At 49.3% G+C, this 23,377-nt stretch overlaps 4 protein-coding genes across 4 annotated transcripts; 2 read left to right on the top strand and 2 right to left on the bottom strand.

Annotated features, from left to right (window-relative positions):
* Window positions 1-1,486: 1,486 nt before the first annotated feature.
* On the top strand, window positions 1,487-4,938 carry FPOAC1_002089 (uncharacterized protein; the record flags this gene model as incomplete). Its single annotated transcript, XM_044846676.1, has 2 exons — window positions 1,487-1,643; window positions 1,700-4,938. The coding sequence occupies 2 exons, from the start codon at window positions 1,487-1,489 to the stop codon at window positions 4,936-4,938; spliced, it is 3,396 nt and encodes a 1,131-aa protein (XP_044712592.1).
* A 551-nt stretch (window positions 4,939-5,489) lies between these two features.
* On the bottom strand, window positions 5,490-11,187 carry FPOAC1_002088 (uncharacterized protein; the record flags this gene model as incomplete). Its single annotated transcript, XM_044846675.1, has 3 exons — window positions 5,490-5,521; window positions 5,578-10,832; window positions 10,886-11,187. The coding sequence occupies 3 exons, from the start codon at window positions 11,185-11,187 to the stop codon at window positions 5,490-5,492; spliced, it is 5,589 nt and encodes a 1,862-aa protein (XP_044712591.1).
* A 4,313-nt stretch (window positions 11,188-15,500) lies between these two features.
* FPOAC1_002087 (uncharacterized protein) lies at window positions 15,501-20,944 on the top strand (the record flags this gene model as incomplete). The annotated part of the gene is made up of 3 exons (XM_044846674.1): window positions 15,501-15,769; window positions 15,818-19,522; window positions 19,573-20,944. 3 exons carry the CDS (start codon window positions 15,501-15,503, stop codon window positions 20,942-20,944), a joined length of 5,346 nt encoding a protein of 1,781 aa, XP_044712590.1.
* Window positions 20,945-21,597: 653 nt separating this feature from the next.
* On the bottom strand, window positions 21,598-22,928 carry FPOAC1_002086 (uncharacterized protein; the record flags this gene model as incomplete). Its single annotated transcript, XM_044846673.1, has 2 exons — window positions 21,598-22,765; window positions 22,825-22,928. The coding sequence occupies 2 exons, from the start codon at window positions 22,926-22,928 to the stop codon at window positions 21,598-21,600; spliced, it is 1,272 nt and encodes a 423-aa protein (XP_044712589.1).
* Between the last annotated feature and the right edge of the window lie 449 nt (window positions 22,929-23,377).

The raw sequence follows: 23,377 nt of genomic DNA, 5'->3' as shown, positions 1-23,377 counted from the left end.
TACTCCCGAAATTTAATGTTTGCCGCTGACGAACGGAAAGTCTGAAAACGTCTTGGCCTCAGTGGTAGTATCTGATGGTAAGCGACCATGATACCTTGGGTCGTATTCTTGTTGCCTTTTCTGCCTCTCAGCCGTAGTAGTCTATTGCACAGCCCGGCATTTGTCTCAGTGAGAGTCACCAAAAATGACTAACACGAGCATGTGTGATGGCTTCATGTGGGGTTTAAAGAGCGTGTGCCAGACGAACACTGTTAGGGGCTGATTCCACGCAGCTGGGTCGATGTCAAGCCCGATCGACAACCGGTCCGCTCCCTGCTGCTGCAAAGTGCAGACATGGTTAGTGAGTTTAGGCGAGGTAGTTTGTCTGTCCTGTGCTGTAAGCTCAATTCCATTAGCTACGTTACGCTACGCCGTGCAGCTTTCCGATAATTTTGGTGTGTAGCCGTCGCCACCATCTGCTCTTCTCTACTCATCGCTCGAGTCTGCTAATTGAAAGACGATGGTTGCTTGTCAAGCAGGTTGTCGGGGTGGTGCCCCTGACTTTGCCTTTCCTTGGTTCTTAAAATAGAGACGTATCAAGAATGGCGATGAATGGGTGGCTCCGCACGCTTGGGAATTAACTTTTTGGCAGGGATGCCACCATACCCTCATCAGAGGTGTTCAAAAAGCTCATGATCGAGGCAAGATACCATTCACATGCCATGATCTCTTCCAAAATAGAATTCTAAGAGAATATTGTGGATATTCTAGTGGCGATCTTCCAGTTATTCTGGCTGAGGTTTTTTTCTATTTATCCCGCAGGAAGCGCAGTATTCAGCTTGGAGTGCAACCTGTCTCAGTCTTTGAGACGGGAATGGCTGTTTAAAAGGATGGAGCACCCCGTTTCCTTGTTTCTTGTGCATTGGAGTCTTGAGCCTTGCAACAACGGATACAACGGGTGTGGCGCAATGAGAAATTCGCGATGTGGGATCAGAGTGTCCTCTTTAATTTTTTTAGTGAGTGGAGAGGAGAGGAAACAAGTCAGTTGACCTGGATGACTCGATTTTGATGATAACAAGTTGAAGGTGACACCGATCTTCAGCCAAGGTTGATTTCCAAGGCCGAATGGTTGCGGCCTACTACTTCGCTTCCCTCTAGGTGTAGAATGATGTAAGATAATGGGGATAGGCAGTAACCAAGGATTAGACAGAGAGAAAGGATTATGGATCTTTGGCCCTGTGTATCTCAATCTTTTCGTCCCATCTTTTTGTCTGTAGGTGGGTTCGAGACTTCTTAGTGGGCTCCAGAAAATAGAAGCAAAAGAATAGATGCATGGAATCTTTAACGGCTTAACGGGTAAATAGATTCTCCGACGTTTCCATAACTCCAACTCTCTGAATCCTAATTAGGCAGGCGGAGACTACGGTCGCAAATGGCAGAATTCCAAAATCTCAAGTAAATTCATGGACAAGAGTTAGAGGCTGCGGCAAGCTACCAGGTCGTCAAAATGGGCAAACGTGACTTTAACAGCGGAGATGGAGCTGCTGCTTTTCGCAAGCGTCAGAAGGTTGTACATGAGACGCCCACCAGTGAAGAGGTGACTTCAAGCGATCAATTGCGCAATCTCCTCTCTTTCGACCAAGATTTGCGCAACGCCAGGCATGGTAAGTTATGATGTTATTGCAATCTTGTACGAAGCACAAACTCAAAATCTTCTTAGGCCTTCAATCTTTTAAGACTCTACTCGATCAGATAGTTCACGAAGAAGGCGACCGACGAGCAAAACTCGAAATCTTGCAACAGTATCTTGAATCCGTCAAGCCCAAAGACACAACCGAAGATGCAGTCTTTCTCAGCGATATCATGGAAATGTGGTCCTTTGCTGTCCAGGTCAACAATGATGGCGTCATGTCATCTGTTGCCGTTGTCCTAGCTTTGTTGCTCCAGATCCTTTCCGGCTCGCTGCAGCTCGTTCGTCACGGCCTCGGTATCTGCCAAACCCTCCTGCAAGAGGGACAACTCAAGTCATTGGCGAAGAACCTTTCGGCTGAAAAAAGCAAGGGTTTCGTTATCTCTCCTACTCTGCGCCTTCTGAGAGAGGCGACATGCTTGGATGGAGGTGCCTATGCCAAGCGCATTTTCCGTGCTCGAAACTTTACATTGACCTCTCTCGGAAGAAATCTCGAGATTGGACATATCGGCGATACTCTGGAGGAAGTACACAAGGCTTCTGTTAGAACGAACGCTGTCCGCTTCTTCTTGAGTCTTCTCAAGTTTCTGGGTTCTGATGGCAGAAAAGAGCTGCTTTTGCAGAAAGAGCTCCTTTCGCATCTGACTTACACGATCAGAAACGATCCTCCTTACGTCGTTACGGATATCCTGGATTCCTTGAAAGCGTATGTTCTGAAAGATGAAAAAATTCCTCGAGAAATCAAATTCCGAAGTTTCAATACGAAGTCATTGATGCGTTTCTTGGCTCTTTATACATATTCCAACGATGGTGAGGATGTAGATGAGAAGTCGACAGTAAGCTATAAGGCTCACCAACTTCTCATCTATATCTGTACAACTCCCAGCGCTGGTGTACTATACCCTTCCACCGGTCTCTATCCCAAGGAATCCGATGACGACCCCATACCAAACGGAGTGCAAAAGGCCAGTACGCAAGGCGCACTGCTCACAGACAAGTACAAGGAGGACATCCCTGTGTATAACTTTGTTCTCGCTGAATTTGCCCAGAAGCTACGCCCTTGGTCTAGTCTGAGACACAGTGAATTGCTCATTGAGATCTTCACTGCTGCTCCCGAACTCATTGCCAAATATTTCCTCAGCAACAAATCTTTCACGTTCGAACCAAAGCTATCCATGACTTGGATTGGATACGCCGCTTTCCTCTTCAATACCATGCAGATTCCTCTGCTCCCTCGCTTCGGAGATCGCTCACGATCTGCCAAAACTCCTCCTCCTACATCTATCCTGCTTGATAACATTATTCCTCTCCCTATCAATCAGAAGGTTCTCATTCGATGCCTTTCATCCAAATCGAACCTCACATCATTCTTTGCTACTCGCATTCTTATCGTGGCAGTCGAAAAACTGTCTAAAGCCTTAAAAATGCATGAGGAGATATCAAAGGGCAAAGATCCTGTCTGGACTGGGGCTGGCCGTCGTTTGACTGATGCCTTTTGCCAGCGTATCCCCGACATGAAAGAAATCGTCCGATCTTACAAGAGTATTCCAGCCGAGAACATTCTTCACAAGACCATGGCCAGTCGCTTGTTACGCCTTTACTATGAAGTAATCCCACAAGTGGCACTTGCTGCAAACTTCGACGTTTCACCCTTCTTTACCGAAGTCCTCAGATCGCTCAACAAGGGTAGCGAGCAGCATGAGGATGAGTCTCTAAGAGTGATGGAGCTTGAGAACCTTGTTTCTATTGCCAGCTATTCTCCAGGTATGCGATGGTTTTCAAAGATCGACAACCTTGTCGACGGGGCAGGATCGTCACCATATACTGCTCTGCTACGCCTGCTCTGTGACAAGAAGCGAGATCTCCCATTCCAGCAACTGAAAAAGGTTCTTGGCGAGGTCGCTGTCGAGAATCAGCTAGTCACAAAGGCATCTATCATGTCACCGCTGTTTGATGCACTTCAAAATACATTGGTCGATGTCGCGACAAAACATATGGAAAAGGTTTGGTCGTATGTTGATAACTGCATTAACCGATGTGCTTCGTCGCCAATAAAATACCTCGACCTCCTAGAGACATATGTCCAGGAAGATGGTTTACAGATACCTAGTGACGATACTGCTTTAGTCAATGTCACTATGGCGGAGCAGTTGTCTTTTGCTATGAGCTCTGCTAGTAGCGATGAACAGGCCGCACTTGGCAAATTCCTATACTATTACTTCTCTGCCTCATACAACATGAAGCAAGGAAAACAGCTTACAAAATCCTTGTACAAGCGCATCTCAGATCAGTTATCTTCGAGCAAGGTCAAAATGAAGAAGCTCAAGGAGGAAAAGTCCGACAATACAGTTGTCGACGAGGACATGATGGATGTGGACACGACTGAGACCACCGTTGCGAAAGACGGGTCAACTATTGACTCTTCAAAACTTGAGGCCATGCTACATGTGACGATCGCTGAAGACGAAGATACCGCAAACTTGACCAAATGGGCAGGTAAAAACGCAGAGGATTTTGTTGAAGACGGCTGGGCATCGGGCCTAATCCGCCTCCTCTCTTCTGCCCATACCAACATCCGTAAAGAAGCCCTGACCGGTCTTCTCAAAATGGCCGCCAAGCTCAAGGAGTCTTCATACGAAGAAAAGGAACAAGTCTGGCTTCTTCTCTCAGAACTTGTCGAGTCCTCGCGGGACCAAGTTGACAAGGGTCCTGTTCCTTCTGCATTCACAGCCTTCGCCATCCACGCCCTGGACGTCCTCAATAACCCACTGCACCCTCTCTACCCCAAGATCAACAGCTTTCTCACCCGCAGTCCTTTCTGGTCCGCTGACAAGCTTCCCCTTGCTCACGATGTCCTTCACGGCGAGCCTTCAGAAGATGACAAATACTACACCGAAATCACATGGCTTCTTACCTACCTATTAGACAGCCTGCGCACACCCTCCGACCTGAGCATATTCCACCGCAAGCGTTGGTTCGAGAAGATCCTCGCTGTGGGCGTCAACCCTTATCTTCGTGTTAACCTTCGCACTCGTCTTCTACGTCTGCTTTACCGCGCAACTTGCATTGAAGGCGGCAGCACCACATTGATTACTCGATTTGGCATTCTGAGCTGGCTTGATACACAACGCGCTTCGTTCGAAGGAGGAGAGGAGGCAGATGTGATGGCTGCGCTTATGAAGCGGGTCTGGGAGACCTGTGACCAGGAAAAGGTGAAGATTTGGAGTAAGGGCGGTATCGAAAAGTTGGTTGCTGCCCATGTTCTGTAAAATGGACGGTTTGAATCTATATAGACCATATGATAATTGATATACCCGGCGTTATAATACGACGAAGAATCCAACGTTGTCAGGGAGTGATGTTGATAAGATCTCGGGCGTGGCCATTGTAGACTAATAAGCACGGCGTTGGCCGTCTCTTAAACCATGCTCAAGATGAACAAACAGCGTCACGTAGGATGATGGAACAATAGTGAACTGTCAAGCTTGATCAAATTTGTTTGTACATGTATGTATGTACATATCCCTAACCATCTACCACAAAAACACGAATGAACGAACAGACACCATACAATGAACACGGAAGTGCGTGTCTATTCACACAAGATAAATTCCCCTTCGCTACCCACCCACGCAGTATTATGGATAAGACCGGCCAAAATTGTTTATGCCGTTAAACAAAAATGTTAAGTTTTAGTATTCCCATTCCATGTTCGCCGTATGTAAAAATAAATAAAAGATTTCCAAGTTCAAATAAACAAGATTATCGCCAGGCTTTAGATAGGCATTATAAAGGCCGTTTCATTGGGTTTTTATGCAATCTATAGTTGGCCAGAAAGCAAGGCTTCGGTTGCTGAAAGGAATGTTAGCTCGGGTTTTGGGAATAGAAATAAGAGTGAGGAAACTTACCAGAGTTGATGTAGGCCCTCTTCGCGTCTAGAGGAACGTTGAAGCGTCTCTCCAACTCTTGCTTGATGCCCTTCTTGGTGACGGTCATCAAGTCGGCTGTCTTAAGAATGTCGCGGATCTCGGCGAGAAGAGCGTCATCACTGGGCATGCCAACCATCTCCTCAGGAGAGAAGAATTGTGAGCCACCAAACTGACTCATGCGGTTACCAGGCATCTCAGAGTGAGCCAGGGACATGCGAGACATGTTGTGGTGACCGAAACCAGCAGTTGAGCCTGGGCGGCTGGGCTGGTAACCACCATTGTAATCGGAGAAGGGCCCTTGAGCCTTGGTGGCATAGCTGTAACCGGAAATCTCGGATCGAACATCGTCGCGAGCAGTCTGTGTTTGGGTCTCCCAAAGCTCGGCTTGGTACTCCTCCCACTTCTTGCGAGGGATCGAGTTGGGGTCGAATTTGCCTTCGTCGGAAACAACGATCTTCTTGCCGGACTCACCAGCAATAACACGAGTGTTACCCCAGTTGAAATCATCCATATGCCAGAAAGAGTAAAGAGGCAAGGCAAAGGAGAAGACGGGAATGGCAGCAATGTACATGATCATCCAACCAACCATCTCCCACTTGCGGCGCAAGATGAAGATAATGGCTTGCAGACCGTAGATAGCAGCAAGCAACAAGAAGGCTGTGATGGGCACAACGGCGGGGTTAGACGCGACCTGATAAATCAGGTATCCGATGTACATGACAATAACAGGCTGGACAATGGTACTCAAGAGATCGATAAAGACGACGAATCTCATACTGAAACAACAGAAACCACAAAGCTGGGCAAGAGGAATAAGCTCGGCCAAGTTGTGCACAGTAGAGTTGATCCAACGACGTCGTTGAGACAGGAAGACGGCCCAAGAGTCAGGGGCAATGGTCCAAGCCTGCGCGCTGTAGAGGTACTTTGTCTTGTACTTGGAGTGGTACTTGAGGAGCAGAGTCGTAAGGTATCGATCTTCACCAAGGTGAAGCAGATTCTTCATGTGAAGCGTATCAACACGAATGGTAGAGTAATCCTCGACAATTTCCTTGCTGACGAACAGAGGCTTGCCAGTCTCAGCGGCGCGGATTCGATACATGGAGAAACAACCAGGCAGACATGTGACGGAACCGAACAAACTCTCAAAGGCCTTGGACAAGTTATGAGAAATCCAGTACTCGTAGACCTGAATCATAGTAATGAATGAGCCCTTGGCATTGGTTAGAGCAGTTTCACCACAGCAGGCAATCAGGCGAGTGTCGTCGATAAAGGCTGAGATCATGCGAGTAGCTGAATCCTGAGCAACGACAGTATCGGCATCAATTTGGAACAAATATTCGTAAAAGGTTGGGTTGACGCCGATAATGTTGCGGATTTGGTGATACATCTCGAGCTCCATGGGACTCATGGCCAGGTTGTAATGAACGCGGTTGAGGAAGCGCATGAGAACCATCTGAGAGTCTCGCTTACCACGGTTGCCAGGACGAGCCACCTCGGAGGGCTTGCCAACCTTGACAATGACCATGAAGGGGACGATGTGACCTTGGACTTCGTAGAGACCAGAGTAGATCTTACCCATATTGTGCTGCTTCATACCCTCGCCAAGAGCCTCGAAGCTGAGTGGCTCGGGGTCGACAGTCTCAGAGACGCCCAGAATATCGAGAACAATGCGAGGCGTGGGCCTGTCGTTACCCTGACCGATAATCATACCGTCACAAACAACGACAAGGAGCTTACGCTTGTCATCGTACTTCATGCGGGAAAGCGAATCGATAGCACGGCGAAGAGAGTCCTCGTCTTCGGTATAAGCGGGAATCATACACATGACGAACTTGTCAAGATTCTCAGGCACGTTCTTGCCACCGAATTGGAGCGCGGCAAGGAACTTGAAGACCAAGATAGAAGCAAGCATAACCGAGATAGCCAAAATGAAGTACTCGGCGAATTGACAGCGAGTGGAGTTTCGGGTATCGGAGTCACCAATGTAGAAGAGGTTGTTCAGGCAGGTCTCCATGCGTTGCTTCTTGACTGCGGAGAGCTTGATGTTGTCCCAGTACTTGGAAACATCTTGACCCTTGGCACTTCGGAATAGCTGGACAACGCTATCCTCCATGAAATCGGTAGCACCAGGGATGTTGGGAGTCTGCTGACCGGGCTTGGGCTTCATGCGAAGACCACCCTGCATATACTTTGTCATATCGTAGACCTTTCCGTGGATGGTGACAATGTTCCAGGCGCTATCACGAGCGAGCTTCTCGACATACTTGGGAGTGTAACCCATTCTGCCCTTGAGGTAGACATGCTTGAAGGTATACATCTGCTCAAAGTACCAATCGGGTCGGCTGTCGTTGGTACCATATCGGAAATCGTGGTAAATTGAGTTGACGTCGACATCTCTTTGCGCAAGAAGCTGAGGCTGGCCTGTCATGTTGGTGTTTCGGTTGTCGAGAGTAACCTCAGGAGGAATGGCGCCATCCTTACCCTGGCAAAGAGCAGAGACCTGGACGGGGAACAGAGAGGTAATATCCTTTCCGGCGTACTTCATGAGAGTCGTTTCGCTGACAAGATCGCTACCAGGATAATGGTTGGGAATGAAGTTCTCAAGATCAATGACAAATCCGCGAATGGCAACATAAGCACCCTTGCTGCCCTTGTCACCATCGTAAGACGACAGTTCACCGGAACTATAGACGTATTGCTTGGGGCAGATAAGCATGGGGAATCCGACCATGAAGAAGGCGGCAACAGCACACATCAACCAAATGAGCATGTTAATAGCAACCTTTTCTCGCCACGCCATGCGAACGTCCTTACGGGACATACGTCCAATGATTCTGATGGCAAAATCGGGAATAAACCAGGTGAGAAAGTAAACAAGAGCAACCCATCGCTTTCGGCTGGGCTTGTCTCTGTACTCTTCGACTTCCTCGAGTGATTTCTCGTTACCACGCTCGGCCATCTGCTCACGAGTATCCAAGTTCTTGAACATGTCGCCTCCGCCAAAAGCAGAGACGCCAGCCTCAGACCGCGTGTCATCAGTGAAATAGCCGGCCTTGGACTTCTCACCGTACATGAGAGGGGTGTTACCACCAGAGACCAGATTCTCCTTGGAAACACCATAAGGAATGGACTCGGCAGGTGTGAGACCGTCGCCAGCGTCGGATAAAGGCAGGCCACCGTATCGACCTCCAACAGAAACGGCTTCGCCGAGCTGGGCGATCTCCATCCAGCAGCGCTCACTAAGGAACACACCCGTAGCGCCCACGCGGACTTCATTTTGAGGCCACTGCTTCTCTTCAATGACCATCTCAGCACGCTCGCGTTCACTGCCCACCAAAATCGTCTCGGAATCTGTCAAGCCAAGGAACTCGCCGAAAGGCAAGAACAGACTGAAGTCGGCAGATCGGAGACGCTGGCTGATTTCTGCAATGCCAAAGGTTTGCACCTGCATTCGCACACACTTGCTATCAAACTGATTGGCGATTCGTCGATCGTTAGGCTTCAAGCAGAAGATAAAGTACGAGTTTGTGCCGGGATCGGTAACGGCTTTTTGAACGTTGTCCAGAGAGGCGAGGAACTGGCCTGAAGCTCCTTGCTCGGGAGTCATGTTGGCGTTCTTCTTGTTGGACTCTCCAGCTTGGCTCTGCTGATCAAGCTCCTCCAAAGCCTCTTGCTGCTGGCGCCTGTGGGCAGTGCTGGGTCGGCCAGTGCGGTGAGTCTTTCGTGACATGACACTAGGTGCACGCATGGGCTTTGAGCTGACAGTAGCCTGCATCACGGTTGTACGTTCGGTGGGATGAGTGACGGTTTGAAGAGCATCCTGGCCGAAAAGACGAGCAACAAACTCGCTCTTTGTGCCGTTGATCATGTTGAGAAGATCACCAGAGATGACCTCGCTGTTCTCCTCAATGAGTCCCTTGACAGGGTAGTCGACCTCACCAGCAAAGTGCTTGACGGTGAAGCAAGCGGAAGTGTTCTCGGTCAAGAAATTGCTGCCAGGGAGCTTGGCTTGAGCGGAGCCAACCTCAATAGCAGCGTTCTTACCGTCGAAGCGTCTTCGGAGAGCCTCGAGGAATTGCATGTCCGTTCGGTTGCGTCGGGTCTGGTCGTCGAGGATGCTGAGAAGACCATTGCCAGGCTTCAGGATACCTCGCACGGCGTCCGAGTTGTCGAAGTAGCTGGTAGCAGCAACACTGACCTCTTCAGACTCCAGCATGTCAGCCTTGCGGTCGAAGAAGTTCTGAAGAGTCAGGTTGTAGATGCTCTCGGTGGCAGCGTTGTTGAGCAACTGGTCCAGGGCAGATCCAGTAGGGGTTTGCTGGCAGAAACCAGGGAAGTCGACAATCGAGACAGTGTTAGCAATAGACTCCTCGGGGGCACAGAGGCGCTGGTTAATGGTCTCAAGGATCCAGGCAACGAGAAGAGAGTACAGTGTTCGTGCAAGTTCTCCAGCATGGGCGCGAGCACCGTTGGGATCAAGCATGACAGTAACACGTTCTCGGTGAATCATCTTGGTCTTGTAACCCAGAGTGGTCTGGAGGTCAGCAGCGCTAACACCGAGGAAGGCCGCAATGATGCTGAGAACATCCTTGTTCTTAACGGCTGTAACAGTGGTGCCGCCCTCGTGGGAGAAACCACCACTGTCATCACCAGTAACGCTGGTCTGGTTAGTTGTCTCAAACTCAAGTTGACCAATGTGAAGAATACTGGCGAGAATCTGGCAGATCTCAGCGATCTCCGCACGGGGGAACTCAAGCTTTCGGAGAGCGTTCTTGAAGACTTGGAAACCCTCTGCATCGTTGATGCCAACCTTGAGCTGAGTAGGGTGTCCAAGATACTTCCAACGCTTTTGGGTGGCGCCGGCAGCCCCAGATCCACCATCCAAACCAAGATGAGACTTTTCAGCTTCGCTTGTACCAGCGAGAAGATAGTACAGAACGTGGAAGTTTCGCTCTCCTGTTGGAACATCGGCGATACGGCTTCGCTCCAGACGATGGTCGAGAAGCTTACCACCGATCAAGATGGGATTGGTAGTAGACGAAGTATCATACTGCAACTCGTAGAACAAACCAGACTTTGAAGCAGTCGGTGTTGTGGCAGTCTTTGTAGTTGTGAGACTGTCAAAGACATATGCGGCAAGAGAGAGCTTGGTGGAGAGAGGTGTCGATGATTTGTTGAGGAGAGCAGTAAGGAGGTGGGCTCGAATGGTAGACTTTCCAGCACCAGATTCACCCCTGAGGAAGGTATGTTAGTACAACACCAAACTACGAGAATCTGCATTACTTACAGGAAGACAATGGCCTGGTTTTCGGATCTGTGTCCTAATCGCAGAAAGGCTCGGTCTGCAATATCTTCAGCGCCAGCCATGGCGCTTCCCTCCTTGCCGCCATCTGGACCCTTTGACGAGTTTGTGTAGGTGTTGAGCGAGATGAGGGCGTGAGAGGAGAGTCGAGCAGTAGGATGAGAGACATGGAAACGACTGGCAAGGTGAGCAGTGAGGTGCGTGTCGGACTGGAGATGTGCCGGTAGCGAAGGCAGAGAGGGTTGAGTATGAGGGCCTCCTGCGCCGCCGAGCTGTGGAAGGCTCATGGCCATAAAGTCAAGCCAACAAGTGGCTGTCGATGATTATAACGATTCGGTAGGTTCTGATATCAGTTCTTGTCGTGAATTGGTTATTATGGACTCGATCGGTCGTCGTTGATTAGTGTATTGGGATGATTGTTGGATGGCAGATCAAGAGCAACAACAAGTCAACAGGCACTCTGAGCGAGGGTGAGGGTGCAAGTAGACAGACAATAAACGAGCGTCAGAAAAACAATAATAAAGATGAAAAAGGTAAGAGGCTCCGGATTCAGAAAACCTTCACCAGGACGGACGATTGAACGGTAGTAGTGGGAAATCAATCTACTTGTCAGCCAAAGGTAGTAGGTAGTATGTATTAGCACAGCACCAACAAAAACAACCTGGACTGACTGGGCTGGATTGGATTGGACTGGACTGGGAAAAGGGATTGTTTTCTTGGGTCTACTGGCCACATGCAAGTCTTCTCGTACACGACAGGGAGAGTGGAGGTGGGATTTTCCTTGTACGGTCGACCTTTGGGTCAGTATGTGCAGTTCGGACATAGCGCGAAGCCCCCCCTTTGACCTTGGACTGATTTCTATGTTTGGCTTGTCCCACGACCACAGCATAAAAATGGGTGCCCATACGAGCTTTTTCCCTGCCCATAGCCACACGGCACTTCCGTCTAGACTGCTGTACAGCACAAGTCCTGAGCCCCCCTGAATTTGTCTCTGTCATTCTCGTCTGGTTCTTGGCACAACAGACCAGACTTGTCACGAGCCTCATCTATATTGGCAGTCTGGGTCTGTGAACAATATGTATCAGAAACATGTCTACTACCCTTTGTTCATGCTCGGGCGACCTTCAAAAGCGATGGAACAGGCGGCGGAAGTAACTAAATCATACGCATATTTCCCATGCATGGCTGATCAGCGCAGCAGATCGATAATTAAAGGTGTCTGAAACCGCGCTTGTACAGGCCGCTTACTACTACAATTCAATCTTGATCACGATGAGGTCAATACACTGCACAGCACGGTACATATTAAAATGCCACTTAATAAAAGATCCGGTGGTGGTGGCTCTGTATCATCTCTAAATCAAGTCTCAATCGCGCCTCTCCCTCGCTAAGACTAGATTGCCCATCTCACTTAATTTGGACGCCACAACGGCCAGCCATGACGATAGCTGAGCCTTGGTCCAGAGAAAACATTCCTCTCTCGTTGATGCTATAACGAAAGGGGACATATGCTACTCACCAAACTCGTGATGGGTAACTGCATCATCGTCAACCGACATGCTAACGTCCGTTTTGTCGTGGACTCTCTTTACAGACCCCTAAAAAAGAAACCCATGCAATCCCTGACCCGGTAACCAGCCAGTCACTCTCTCGTCGAATGATATTCCAGCAAGACCAAGCTGCTAACCCGCACAGACAGGGACAGGACGGCGGGTCATACAAAAGGCTTGTTTACATTTATGCTCCGTACTGTGCGCATTCATAATCCCCTATACAGCGAGTATCAGACCTTGAATTGAGACATGTTTCTGCGTCGGCTTCCTTGAAAGCCGATGACCAGTTGACTAATAACCCATGATATGATGGCGGGAACATCTGCATGCCTAAATAGAGTGTTCCAGACATTTTCAAGGGATCAAGACCCAGAGAATAACTCTGGGCAAGACAATGTGGCCAACACCCTTTCATAATTCGTCTTACCCTATGACACCGCAAATAAGCGGCGAGGCAAGAATGTCAACGGGCATATGGGATTTTTTAACAATTTCTCCTGTGATGTCTCAGGGGTCTAGAATCTCCACTGTCGAAATTTCAAAGTCGCCTCAAAAAAGACAAGGAGAACGTTGGACCGTCTCCCGGCTTACTAGGGTCAACCTCCCGGCTCCAGTGATCGATCCTCTCCATCGGCCTTCTGGAATGTGTGCCCGAAGTGTGAAAATCGATGCTAGCCCGCGATTCTCCCTCCCCTGCAGCTGTTATTTTAGGACAGGGAGATGGATGGCAGGTCGCGATGGCAGTCGTTGGGTGGAGGCACAGTCATCAAAAGGATGGCATCCATCCTCCAGTCTTTGTTCTTATGACACCGTTTTACCACGAGACTTTTATCTTGATTTCCTAAACCTGACTCTCGTGATGTTCCTTCGTCCTGTTGTCTTCACACAGCCCAGCAAGATTGTGTGAGTGAGAGCAAGAGTCGTATGGAAATATCCGAGACATCCTTACTACTGCTGATCTCAAATCAAGCTGGTTCTACACGACCCCCGGCATTGATGGAAGAGTAAAGAATCATAATAAACTCTTCCTCGTGTCAGAATATAGGCCAGGAGGGATTAATCAACGAGAGCCAAAGCTTGCTTTGAGTGTCAGTAGTCTTATGCCATTTACTAAGTTTAGGGTAAATAGTCCATGTTTTCGTGAGACAACTTTCTACCCACGTCCCAGCTGCGGATCATGACTGTCTGACAGTGAACGTTGCAGCTAATGCTACATGCTAGCAATTGATTTAACTAAAATCCTGCTCAAGCTATTTCACGATCCATCGTCCAGACGGGCGTTGACGCTTTACGCGCCCAGGGCGCCTTCAGCGCTCGGCTGGGTGTCGGTATTGTACCTACTTATATCAGATGCTACACAGTGATGGAACTCTATCACTAATAAGAGGGTCATGGTAACCGCGGATCAAGGCAGAAAGTCAAAAGACAACAACCTGGAAAAAGAACTGTTACATGTAGATCTATGACGGGATATGGGTTCTCCTGGACTTTGGGCCACAACTAGATAAGATTTTCGGGGTGATGCGATTTCTCGATCTTTGTTGTTCACATCTGCCCTTGTTTTTCCGATTGACATGACCAGGCTGGTGGTGAGAACCTGAGAGTTGTGTGTAACCACATGCAAGCCGAAATCCTGGGTTGTGTGGTATATGTAACGTATACATACGTGTACGAGTTACTAAAGCCTTACTGTACTACAGTAGAAGTAGAGGCCTTTGGATCATGGCATAGCCTCTCTATCGTCATTATAGATCACAAGAATGAATACTATTATTATGTGCATACAAAAAGCTGGCTAGCTGAATAACCTGCACGTCGTGCATCGCGAGACTTTTCTCTCAGGGACGCGTAGTCAATACAAGTGAATGATTGAATGAATTGGCCCGACCCTCGTATTTGGCCTTGACCCACACACCACTCAACTCCAATCCGGACCCAATCCTTACTAAACACAAGGTTCTTTGCCCTGCCCTCGGGTCGGCCCCCTTACCCCGACTGGTGATGGTACGGTCGTGTGTTCCAAGTTTAGATATGCGATGGACAGATCCATTTAGGAGTGACAGTCAGTACAGTGCTATACAGTGTGCTGTGCTGGTTTGATGTTGAGTTTGTTGAAGAATACAATAGAGCTGTAACTACTACCTCAGTAGTTAATATTCCCCGTTGTCTCTTGATGGCTTATGTTGATTGTGCTGTGTTTGTAGGGAGATATTGGATCCATCGTGTCCTTGACCAGTTAGATGACCCCTTTACAGATCAAAGCCCGCCTGAAGCGCCACGTCGAGTCGCTAAAAGTATCAAGACGGGACGTTAGGTAGACATGGAATACTGCGCGTTTGGATCCAACGTCTCGCCGTACACAGTGCATCATCAGGTGTATCCATTTTCGGAGTCGCCCTTTTTTGCTGGGGCACACTACAACGGCACTAGGCCATACTGCTCGACCTCCTACCGCCCGCTACTGCTACCTCTACCTCGCCTGTCCTTCAGACTAGACCAAGACCACCCTGAACAAGACCCAGTCGTTTCTTCAATTCTACGAGAGTGAGCGTCTCGTCTTGTCTTGTCGTTATCTGTTTTCGCTACAGCTTCACTGACCGGCCTCACTCGCTTTGGTTGTGTCTTCTTTTTATCAATCGCTACTTTATCTTAATTACTGACTATCATCATCACCAACCTCCCTTTACACAGTATTCACTGTCGCCCAGGCCGTGATACTTCATCCGATCAGGCAAAAAGGAGGGCGGCGTTGCCTAGCGACCGAAACCTTGATCCCATCATTCGACCATCTTCCTGCAAGCCTTTCAGCCGCCTTCAATTGCTGGGGAGTCGATCGCTATCATATCCATTCGCTCATACATCTAATTGCTATCGTCTGTCGTTCCTCTTTCGATTTTTCGACGTAATATCGTTTGCACCATATACTTTGTTGCACTTAGACTCGGCCGTTGAAACCAACACCAAAACCCAATCCCGTGTACTACATCTACATCGCAACGTGCAGTATCCTGTGATTGTCCCCATCGAGGGCATCACTTTCATCGACCATGGCGAGACGAATGTCCATGTACTCGATGGCCTCTGAGGCTATGGGTGGTCCTCAAGCCCCCCAGCAGATGTCTACCACGACTCTCCTGAACGCCATCCACAACATCTACCTGTCTTCTCAACCCTATCAACTCGACGCCGGTACAAGTCTGGTCGTCAACACATGGCTCACCGCTGCTCAAGCTGGTGCTACTGTTGATGCTACGCTCGCTGCTCGAGCTTGGGAGCATGCTAGGCGTCGTGCTGAGGATGGCTGTGTGATTTTAGGGTATGTCTTTGTTAATATGCGATTGTCGCCATTGCTAATCTATTATAGTTCACTCCACCAGGCAACTCCCTCGCTTCTCGTGCCGTTCCTCAACACGTTTCCGTTTGCTATTCCCGCATCCATTTACAAGTCACTGGAGGCTGTACAACCGTTTCTCCGATGCGTCACTCCCTACAACGCTTCGGCTCCACGACATATCGCCCTCGGTGTTACACTGACATTGAGCTTGGGAGGAAGTGTTACAGGAGCTACTCTGGCCTTGTCGCAAGGCGGAATCGATACAGAAAATGGATTACTCAATGTTCCTGCCGAGGCTGGCTACCGTGCTTTTGACGTTTTCTACTACTTGCTCACATCCGCCTCGACACCCGCTGAGCGAGAGTTCCTAGGTCTTAAGGCACCTTCAGCGTATGCTCTCCTTGCTCGCTCAGGCACCTACGAGCCGCCATCCTACCTCATTACCGCTGATGACGGTGCTGCTGCCGACGACTTCCGCCAAGCACTTAAGGAGATTGGTATCAAGGGATCTGCCCATCGTAACTTCATCTCTACATTGGCTGGACTTCTCAAGCTTGGTAACACCCTCGACTACGATGCCGATTCCGACGATTTCGAGGAGATCTGCGAAGATGTCAGCGGTCTTCTTGGCATGGAACCCGAGGTTCTCATGCAGCAGTTGAGCACCGAAGATCGACGAACACTTGTCGCTGGCTTATACGAAGCTCTCGTTGACTGGGTCATTTCCAAGGCCAACGCTGCCATTGCCGCTCAGATGCTCCGCATCCGAGATGGCGACGAGTCTGTCGATGGCCGTGGCGTCCGTACTCCTAACGAAAACGAGGATGGTGACACTGTTTCTATCACCGTTGTTGAGGTTCCTGAGCCCGCTCTCGGCAGGGCTTTGGCCATGCGAACTATTTTCGACGACACCCTGGGCATCAACGCTGAGATGATTGAGGATGGTGTCGAAATCCACCCAGCTTCATCTTCTGTTGTTCGTGAGATGCAGCAAGCCGTCGCTGACGTCGCACCTGATCTGGGTATCATGACCGGTCCTCAGGGCCGCGACCGACAGCATGATATGGAGAAGCGAGAAGTCATTCTGGAAAAGGCTGCCTATGCTTCTGAAGAAGATAGCTTCCTGAAGAAGTTGTTGTTCCCTGTCGAGGGTCAGGGTATCAATCTGGGCCGAGCCGGTCGCTTCGACCTCCCCGGTCTTCTGAGTGCCAGCCGTGCTTGGTTTCACCTTTCTCTGCACCCCACAGATGATTCTCCTGCCAACTTGGCTACGCTCCCTGCTATCACCTCCGCGTGGTCAGCTGGCACTATCTCTCGACAGCTTCGCTCTTGGCGACTTCCCGAATGGGCTAACCGTCGCAACCGAAGTCTCGACTACACAGCCGACTTTGATGTTGACGAGTTTGTTGGTCGTTACGGCGCATTAGGCTGTAAAGACGGCAAGGACGGAATTGAGACCTGGATGCTCGAGAGAGGATGGAGCAATGGTGAAGTTTTCATTGGCAAGGAGCGAATTTGGGTCCGCGAGGGCCCTTGGTGGGAGGCAGAGAGTATGCTTGATATCAAGCCCGCTCATAGTCTGCAAAGTATGGGTCAAAATCCATTTACATCCGGTTTTGACACAAGCTACTCAGCCAACCCACCCAACGGTAGCGGCTTCTTCCCTGCTCCCGCTATGGACAACAGCTTGAATGGCAGCAATGATCACCTCATGCATACCCGCAACTTTAGCCAAGGTAACATGAGCCAAGCTACCTTCAACCAACACCCTCATCTGAACCCTCAATCAGCGCCTTCAATTGCCCCATCTGCTATGCGCAGCGGTCCGCCCGCCGCCGGTGATTATGGCCTCGGTAACAAGGGCGATACCTACAAGGGTCAGGTTTTCTATAACGAGGATGGAGATTTCACTGGTATGCTCGATGGAGAACTTGCCAAGGACAAGAAGATCGAAACCAAGCCCCTAACCTTTGGCCGACGGGCTTGGATTGGTTTTGTTTGGGCCTTGACTTTCTGGATTCCTTCGCCTCTTCTCAAGTTTATCGGCCGCATGCGACGACCTGATGTCCGCATGGCTTGGCGTGAAAAGTTTGTCCTGTTCTTCATTATCCTCCTCCTCAACGGTATGATCATCTTCTGGATTATCGGTTTTGGAAAGCTTTTATGTCCCAATGCCGACAAGGCATGGAACGTCAAGGAGGTTGCTGGTCATGCAGAAGATGAAGACGCTTTCTGGGTTGCCATTTTTGGCAAGGTTTACGACATCACCGACTTCTGGCGACAGCAGCACAGTGATACCAGCATCAAGACCACCAAGACGAACATGTTGCCTCTTGCTGGTATGGTTATGGACAACTACTTCATGCCTCCCCTCAACAGAGCCTGCAGAGGCCTTGGCATCAAGGAGACCGTCCAGCTCACCTACAACGAGACTCTCACTAACCCGCTTGCTCAACATATCTCTGGTTTCTACACTCGTGACCGTACTAGTGCTCTTAATGATCCTGACTGGTTCTGGCAGAAGTTCCAGCCCAAGATCAAGGAGTACTACCACGGTGACCTCGTTTGGAAAGAGAGCACTGTCAAGAGCCAGGGTGAAGGTAGCGAGCAACACCCATGGGCCATGTACGGTAACCAGGTTTACGACCTTACCGACTACTTCAACACTCTGGATGTCAACGACAACTTCGATACGTACAAGTTCCTTAACCAAGATATGGTCAACTTGTGGAAGAACAGCCCCGGCACCAATATCAAGAACGATCTTGACTCTCTCATCGCCAACGCAAAGAACGAAACTGTGGCCGCCAACCTTAAGAACAGTTGGACCTGTATTCAGAACATTGCGTTCAAGGGTATCACCGATTTCCGTGACTCTCCCCGATGCCGAGTCAACAATTGGCTCCTTTTGGCTTTCGCTATCATTATCTGTATCGTTACCGCTGTCAAGTTCCTCGCTGCTCTACAATTCGGTTCCAAGCGACGTCCTTCGCCCCAGGATAAGTTCGTTATCTGCCAGGTGCCCGTCTACACTGAGGGTGAAGATTCTCTTAGAAAGGCACTGGACTCATTGACTGCTCTTCAGTATGATAACAAGCGCAAACTTATCTGCGTCATCTGTGATGGTGTCGTCGTTGGTCAAGGCAACGATCGTCCTACACCCAAGATTGTCCTCGACATTCTCGGTGTTGATCCCAAGGTTGATCCTCCCGCGCTTCCCTTCAAATCTGTTGGCAACAGTGCTGAGCAGCTCAACTACGGCAAGGTTTACTCTGGTTTGTACGAGTTTGAAGGCAACGTGGTTCCTTATATCGTTGTCGTCAAGGTTGGCAAGGAGTCTGAACAATCCAAGTCTAAGCCTGGTAACCGTGGAAAGCGTGACTCCCAGATTCTCCTCATGAGCTTCCTCAACCGCGTCCACCACCGCGCTCCTATGTCTCCTCTCGAGCTCGAGATGTTCCATCAGGTCAACAACATCATTGGTGTGGATCCTGAATTGTATGAGTACCTTCTCATGGTTGATGCCGATACCTGCGTTGAGGAAGACTCCCTGAACCGTCTTGTTGCCGCCTGTGCTCACGATGCCAAGATTGCTGGTATTTGTGGTGAAACCGCACTGGAGAACGATGAAAAGACTTGGTGGACCATGATCCAAGTTTACGAGTACTTCATTTCTCATCACCTTGCCAAGGCCTTTGAGTCTCTCTTTGGCAGTGTTACTTGTTTGCCTGGATGGTAAGTCTCTTCTTTATCTCAATGCTTTTGATCTAGCTAACCCGTTCCAGTTTTACCATGTACCGTCTCCGAAGCGTTGATAAGGGCAAGCCCCTCATTATCTCTGATGGTGTCATTAAAGATTACAGCGTTTGCGATGTCGACACCCTCCACAAGAAGAACCTGTTGTCTCTTGGTGAGGATCGTTATCTTACCACCCTGATGACCAAGTACTTCCCCGAGATGTCCTACAAGTTTATTCCTGATGCTCAGTGTAAGACTGCTGCTCCTGAATCTTGGAGTGTTTTGTTGTCTCAACGTCGACGATGGATCAACTCGACCATCCACAACCTGGTTGAACTTATGCAACTCAAGGAGCTCTGTGGTTTCTGCTGTTTCAGTATGCGCTTCGTTGTGTTCATCGATCTTTGCGGTACTATCATTCTCCCCTCTACTACCGTCTACATTGGTTACCTCATCTACATTCTGGCAACCGGCACTGGACCTATTCCATACATTTCTCTTGCTATGATTGCTGCCGTCTATGGTCTCCAGGCTCTCATCTTCATCCTCAAGAGACAGTGGCAACACATCGGATGGATGATCATCTACATCCTTGCTTTCCCTATCTACTCCTTCATCCTTCCCCTCTACTCCTTCTGGAATCAAGACAACTTCTCGTGGGGTAACACCCGTATCGTCATTGGAGAGAAGGGTGACAAGCAGGTCGTCGCTGTTGACGATGAGGGCTTCGATCCTCGCTCTATTCCTCTGCAGCGCTGGGACGACTATGCCATGGCCAACAACCTTCCCGGACGTCGCGGTGGTTACCAGGAGAAGACTGATTACTCCTACGGCGACAACTACGAGCTTGATGAGATCAAGTCTGTGTACTCTGCCGGTCCTCAGGGCTCTGTCTTGACTGGCATGCCCGGACGTAATACTTATATGCCTCCTTCTCCTGCTTTCAACAACGGCCGCACATCTACCATGGGCTTCCAAGAATCACCTATGCAGCACCGTCAATCCATGATGTCTATGGGCACAGGTGTCCAGGATATGCGCAGTCAGTCACCGTACCAAGATTACCCTGGCCAGCACCCCAGTGTTGCCAACTTGCGTGGCCAGGTTAATCTTTCCCCTGCTACCGGTGGTGGTCACAGCAGGTCAGGCACTGCTCTGGGCTTCAGCAGTGGCTCCCGCTCTCCTATGCCCGATGCCATGCGATCGCAGTCATCATTTGACTTCCAGCATGGACAGGGTGGCCCCACTGATATGGCTATCGTTGAGTCAATCCGCTCTGTCCTCTGCGAGGTTGATCTCGATACCGTGACTAAGAAGCAAGTTCGCGCTCTGGTGGAACAACGTCTCCAGACCGAGCTTGTTGGTGAGCGACGCACGTTCATGGATCGACAGATCGACCATGAGCTCGAGAACATGTGATTTAAATACTAGAGAAACGTGGAAATTTGTGTTTTTATACTCTAATCTTGGGTACATACCTTTTACTGGGTTTATACAGCGTGTCGCAACATCATCTACTTGTTCTTGGGTAGAGTTGCTAGCAAAAACCAGAGCATGATGGAAACATGGGTGTTCGTAAAACGAGAAAGTGAGAATACTGGCAGGCGTTTGATGATATTAATGGGCAGAAATGGGAGTCGTTCATTGGAAATTTTATACTATTGGTTTACTGTAAAAATGTTTACATCTCTTATTATCTCTTAATGGTACAATGGCTGGCTATTGGTTTTTGTTTCAATAACTTACCTACGTTAATGCTATCTATTGCCAAAACCACGTTCCATGTGTTTCGCTTTTGACTTGTCGATTCTACTGCAAAATACATTATGAGATTATCAACAAGGACTGGATATCGTGGTTTACGTATGATAAGCGTTACAGTTTGTAATTACTGATCTGAAAAGCTGAGCTTAATGTTGTTGATGATAGAATTAGTTAACCTTTCCAACATGCCTTGACGGGCAGATACCGTTCGCATTTTACTAATACCATATCTCATAAGTCCTTCTCATGTCGCTGTACCATAGTAACTTGGTAAGGATCGCTTACATCCAAAATAGAGCCATTATCTACTACTGCTTATCCAAATTTCCCACGCCCTTCAATCGCAAGTACACATCTGTTCCCCACCCATACAAGCTCTGTACCGCAATCCCCCCACCAAAGTATTCCGCATAAGCCCTGCTTAGAGGCAGTCCGTAGCCAAGACCAGCGATGGAGCTGCCGCCAGTGCTAGCAGTGGATATGGCGCTGAGCCCACCATCATTGCCGTTGGCGTCCCCAGGGAAATCGTCGACGTCGTCGGAGAAAGTTGTAAACGAGTATGACCAAATATTGGGGGTGACCTCTGGCGGGATGCCACCACCGCGATCGCGAATACGGATTGTGACACCTGGAGCATTGTCATCGAGAGGGCGTATGGTGTCTGTATTCGTATCGTTTTGTTTGTTCTCGGCAGGTAGACTTGGAGCAGACGTCGAAGAATCTTTAGGCGAAGCCGGCTCTGGAGCGATGGTGACGATTATGGGTTCGTTGGATCTGTTCTCGATTGTAGCTCGAAAGGCGTTCTTGAGAAGTTCGGTGACAATGTATTCGAGATGCATAGGCACGAATGCAAACGTCGTGTCCGGTTCACCGCGGATGTATAGTAGAGGTCGCACGCCATAACGTAGCTCACAGATGTCGGCGACAAAACCAGCGCATGATTCCACTATTTGCGCTGGGCGAAGAGCTGTGTCAATAACTCCGATATATGAAGGATGCTCAGGGCATGGTGTTGGACTGGCACTCGGGTCGAAATGCGGCTGGGAACTAAAGTGCAGTGCGATATGTTGTTCTGCGATAAGTCGTGTACCAATTCGAGCGCGGAGGTGCTGGTCGAGGAATCGAGTTACCTCCTCGGGAGATATGTATCGCCGACATTCGAGAAAGCCTTTAGCGAGAATGGGGATCGTATCCGTGTGCGTCGCCACGAGCTCGGCTAAGACATTGGTGAAGTGTACTTCATCCTCGAGGGTCGAGATTGGTCGTCCCTCGCGGGTCGCGTGCCAGTAGGGGAGGAGGATGGATAGAGAGTGGAGGTAATTGTTGTAGATTCGGGAGATGTTTGGGTTCGCGACGACGATGTAGGGGAGGTTGCGTAGAGCTTGGATACGGTGGGCGAGGCGCACTGGGAGGAGGGAGAGTGCGAAGTTGGCGGAAGAGAGGAGAGATTCGGACGAAAGAGGTGGACGGCCGTGTCTGTATATGATTAGATTTGATTAGTTTGAGTAGATGAGGGTGATTGTATTGAAACATACCTCACCAAGTCCGCCAGGGATAGTGGATGTTGATGTAGACGAGCAAGAGTCGCAATTTCATCATCCGTTACTTTTTGAGAATGTATACTCCGTCTTAGTACCATTCCAGTGCCTGTATTTCTGTGTACCCATTGCGATTGTCTAGGTCCTCTCCATTGAGATATACATCGTTGGAAGCTGGGATGAGGACATGACCGGAGAACTACAGAAGCAGTAGGCATGCGTTGCCGAATTGACCTTGCGGAAGAAGTAATCATGGCAGCATACTGAGCCAACGGGCTGGGCGCAAGGATTCTTGTTCCTTTCGATATGCGTCCTTTCGGGGACGAGTTGAGTAAGGAATGAAACAGAAATATTGACGTTGATCTGTTGATGTATGAATACTACTAACTAAGTTATGACTCGCCTTGTCTTGGTGTGTCCGGGGAAATATGTGGAGAAAGTCGCGGAAGTTGAACGGCTTATTAGGTACTTATCAACATTGTTTTAGCCCGCTTGAGACCGGCTTATCGCTTATCACGCGGTCTTTCCATAACTGCGGGGTGCTGGGCTT

This window comes from Fusarium poae, chromosome 1 (genome assembly GCF_019609905.1).
Source record: "Fusarium poae strain DAOMC 252244 chromosome 1, whole genome shotgun sequence".
NCBI classification, from domain to species: Eukaryota; Fungi; Ascomycota; class Sordariomycetes; order Hypocreales; family Nectriaceae; genus Fusarium; species Fusarium poae.
Note: the sequence above shows the minus strand (reverse complement) of the source record. Positions and strands in the feature narration are given on the sequence as shown.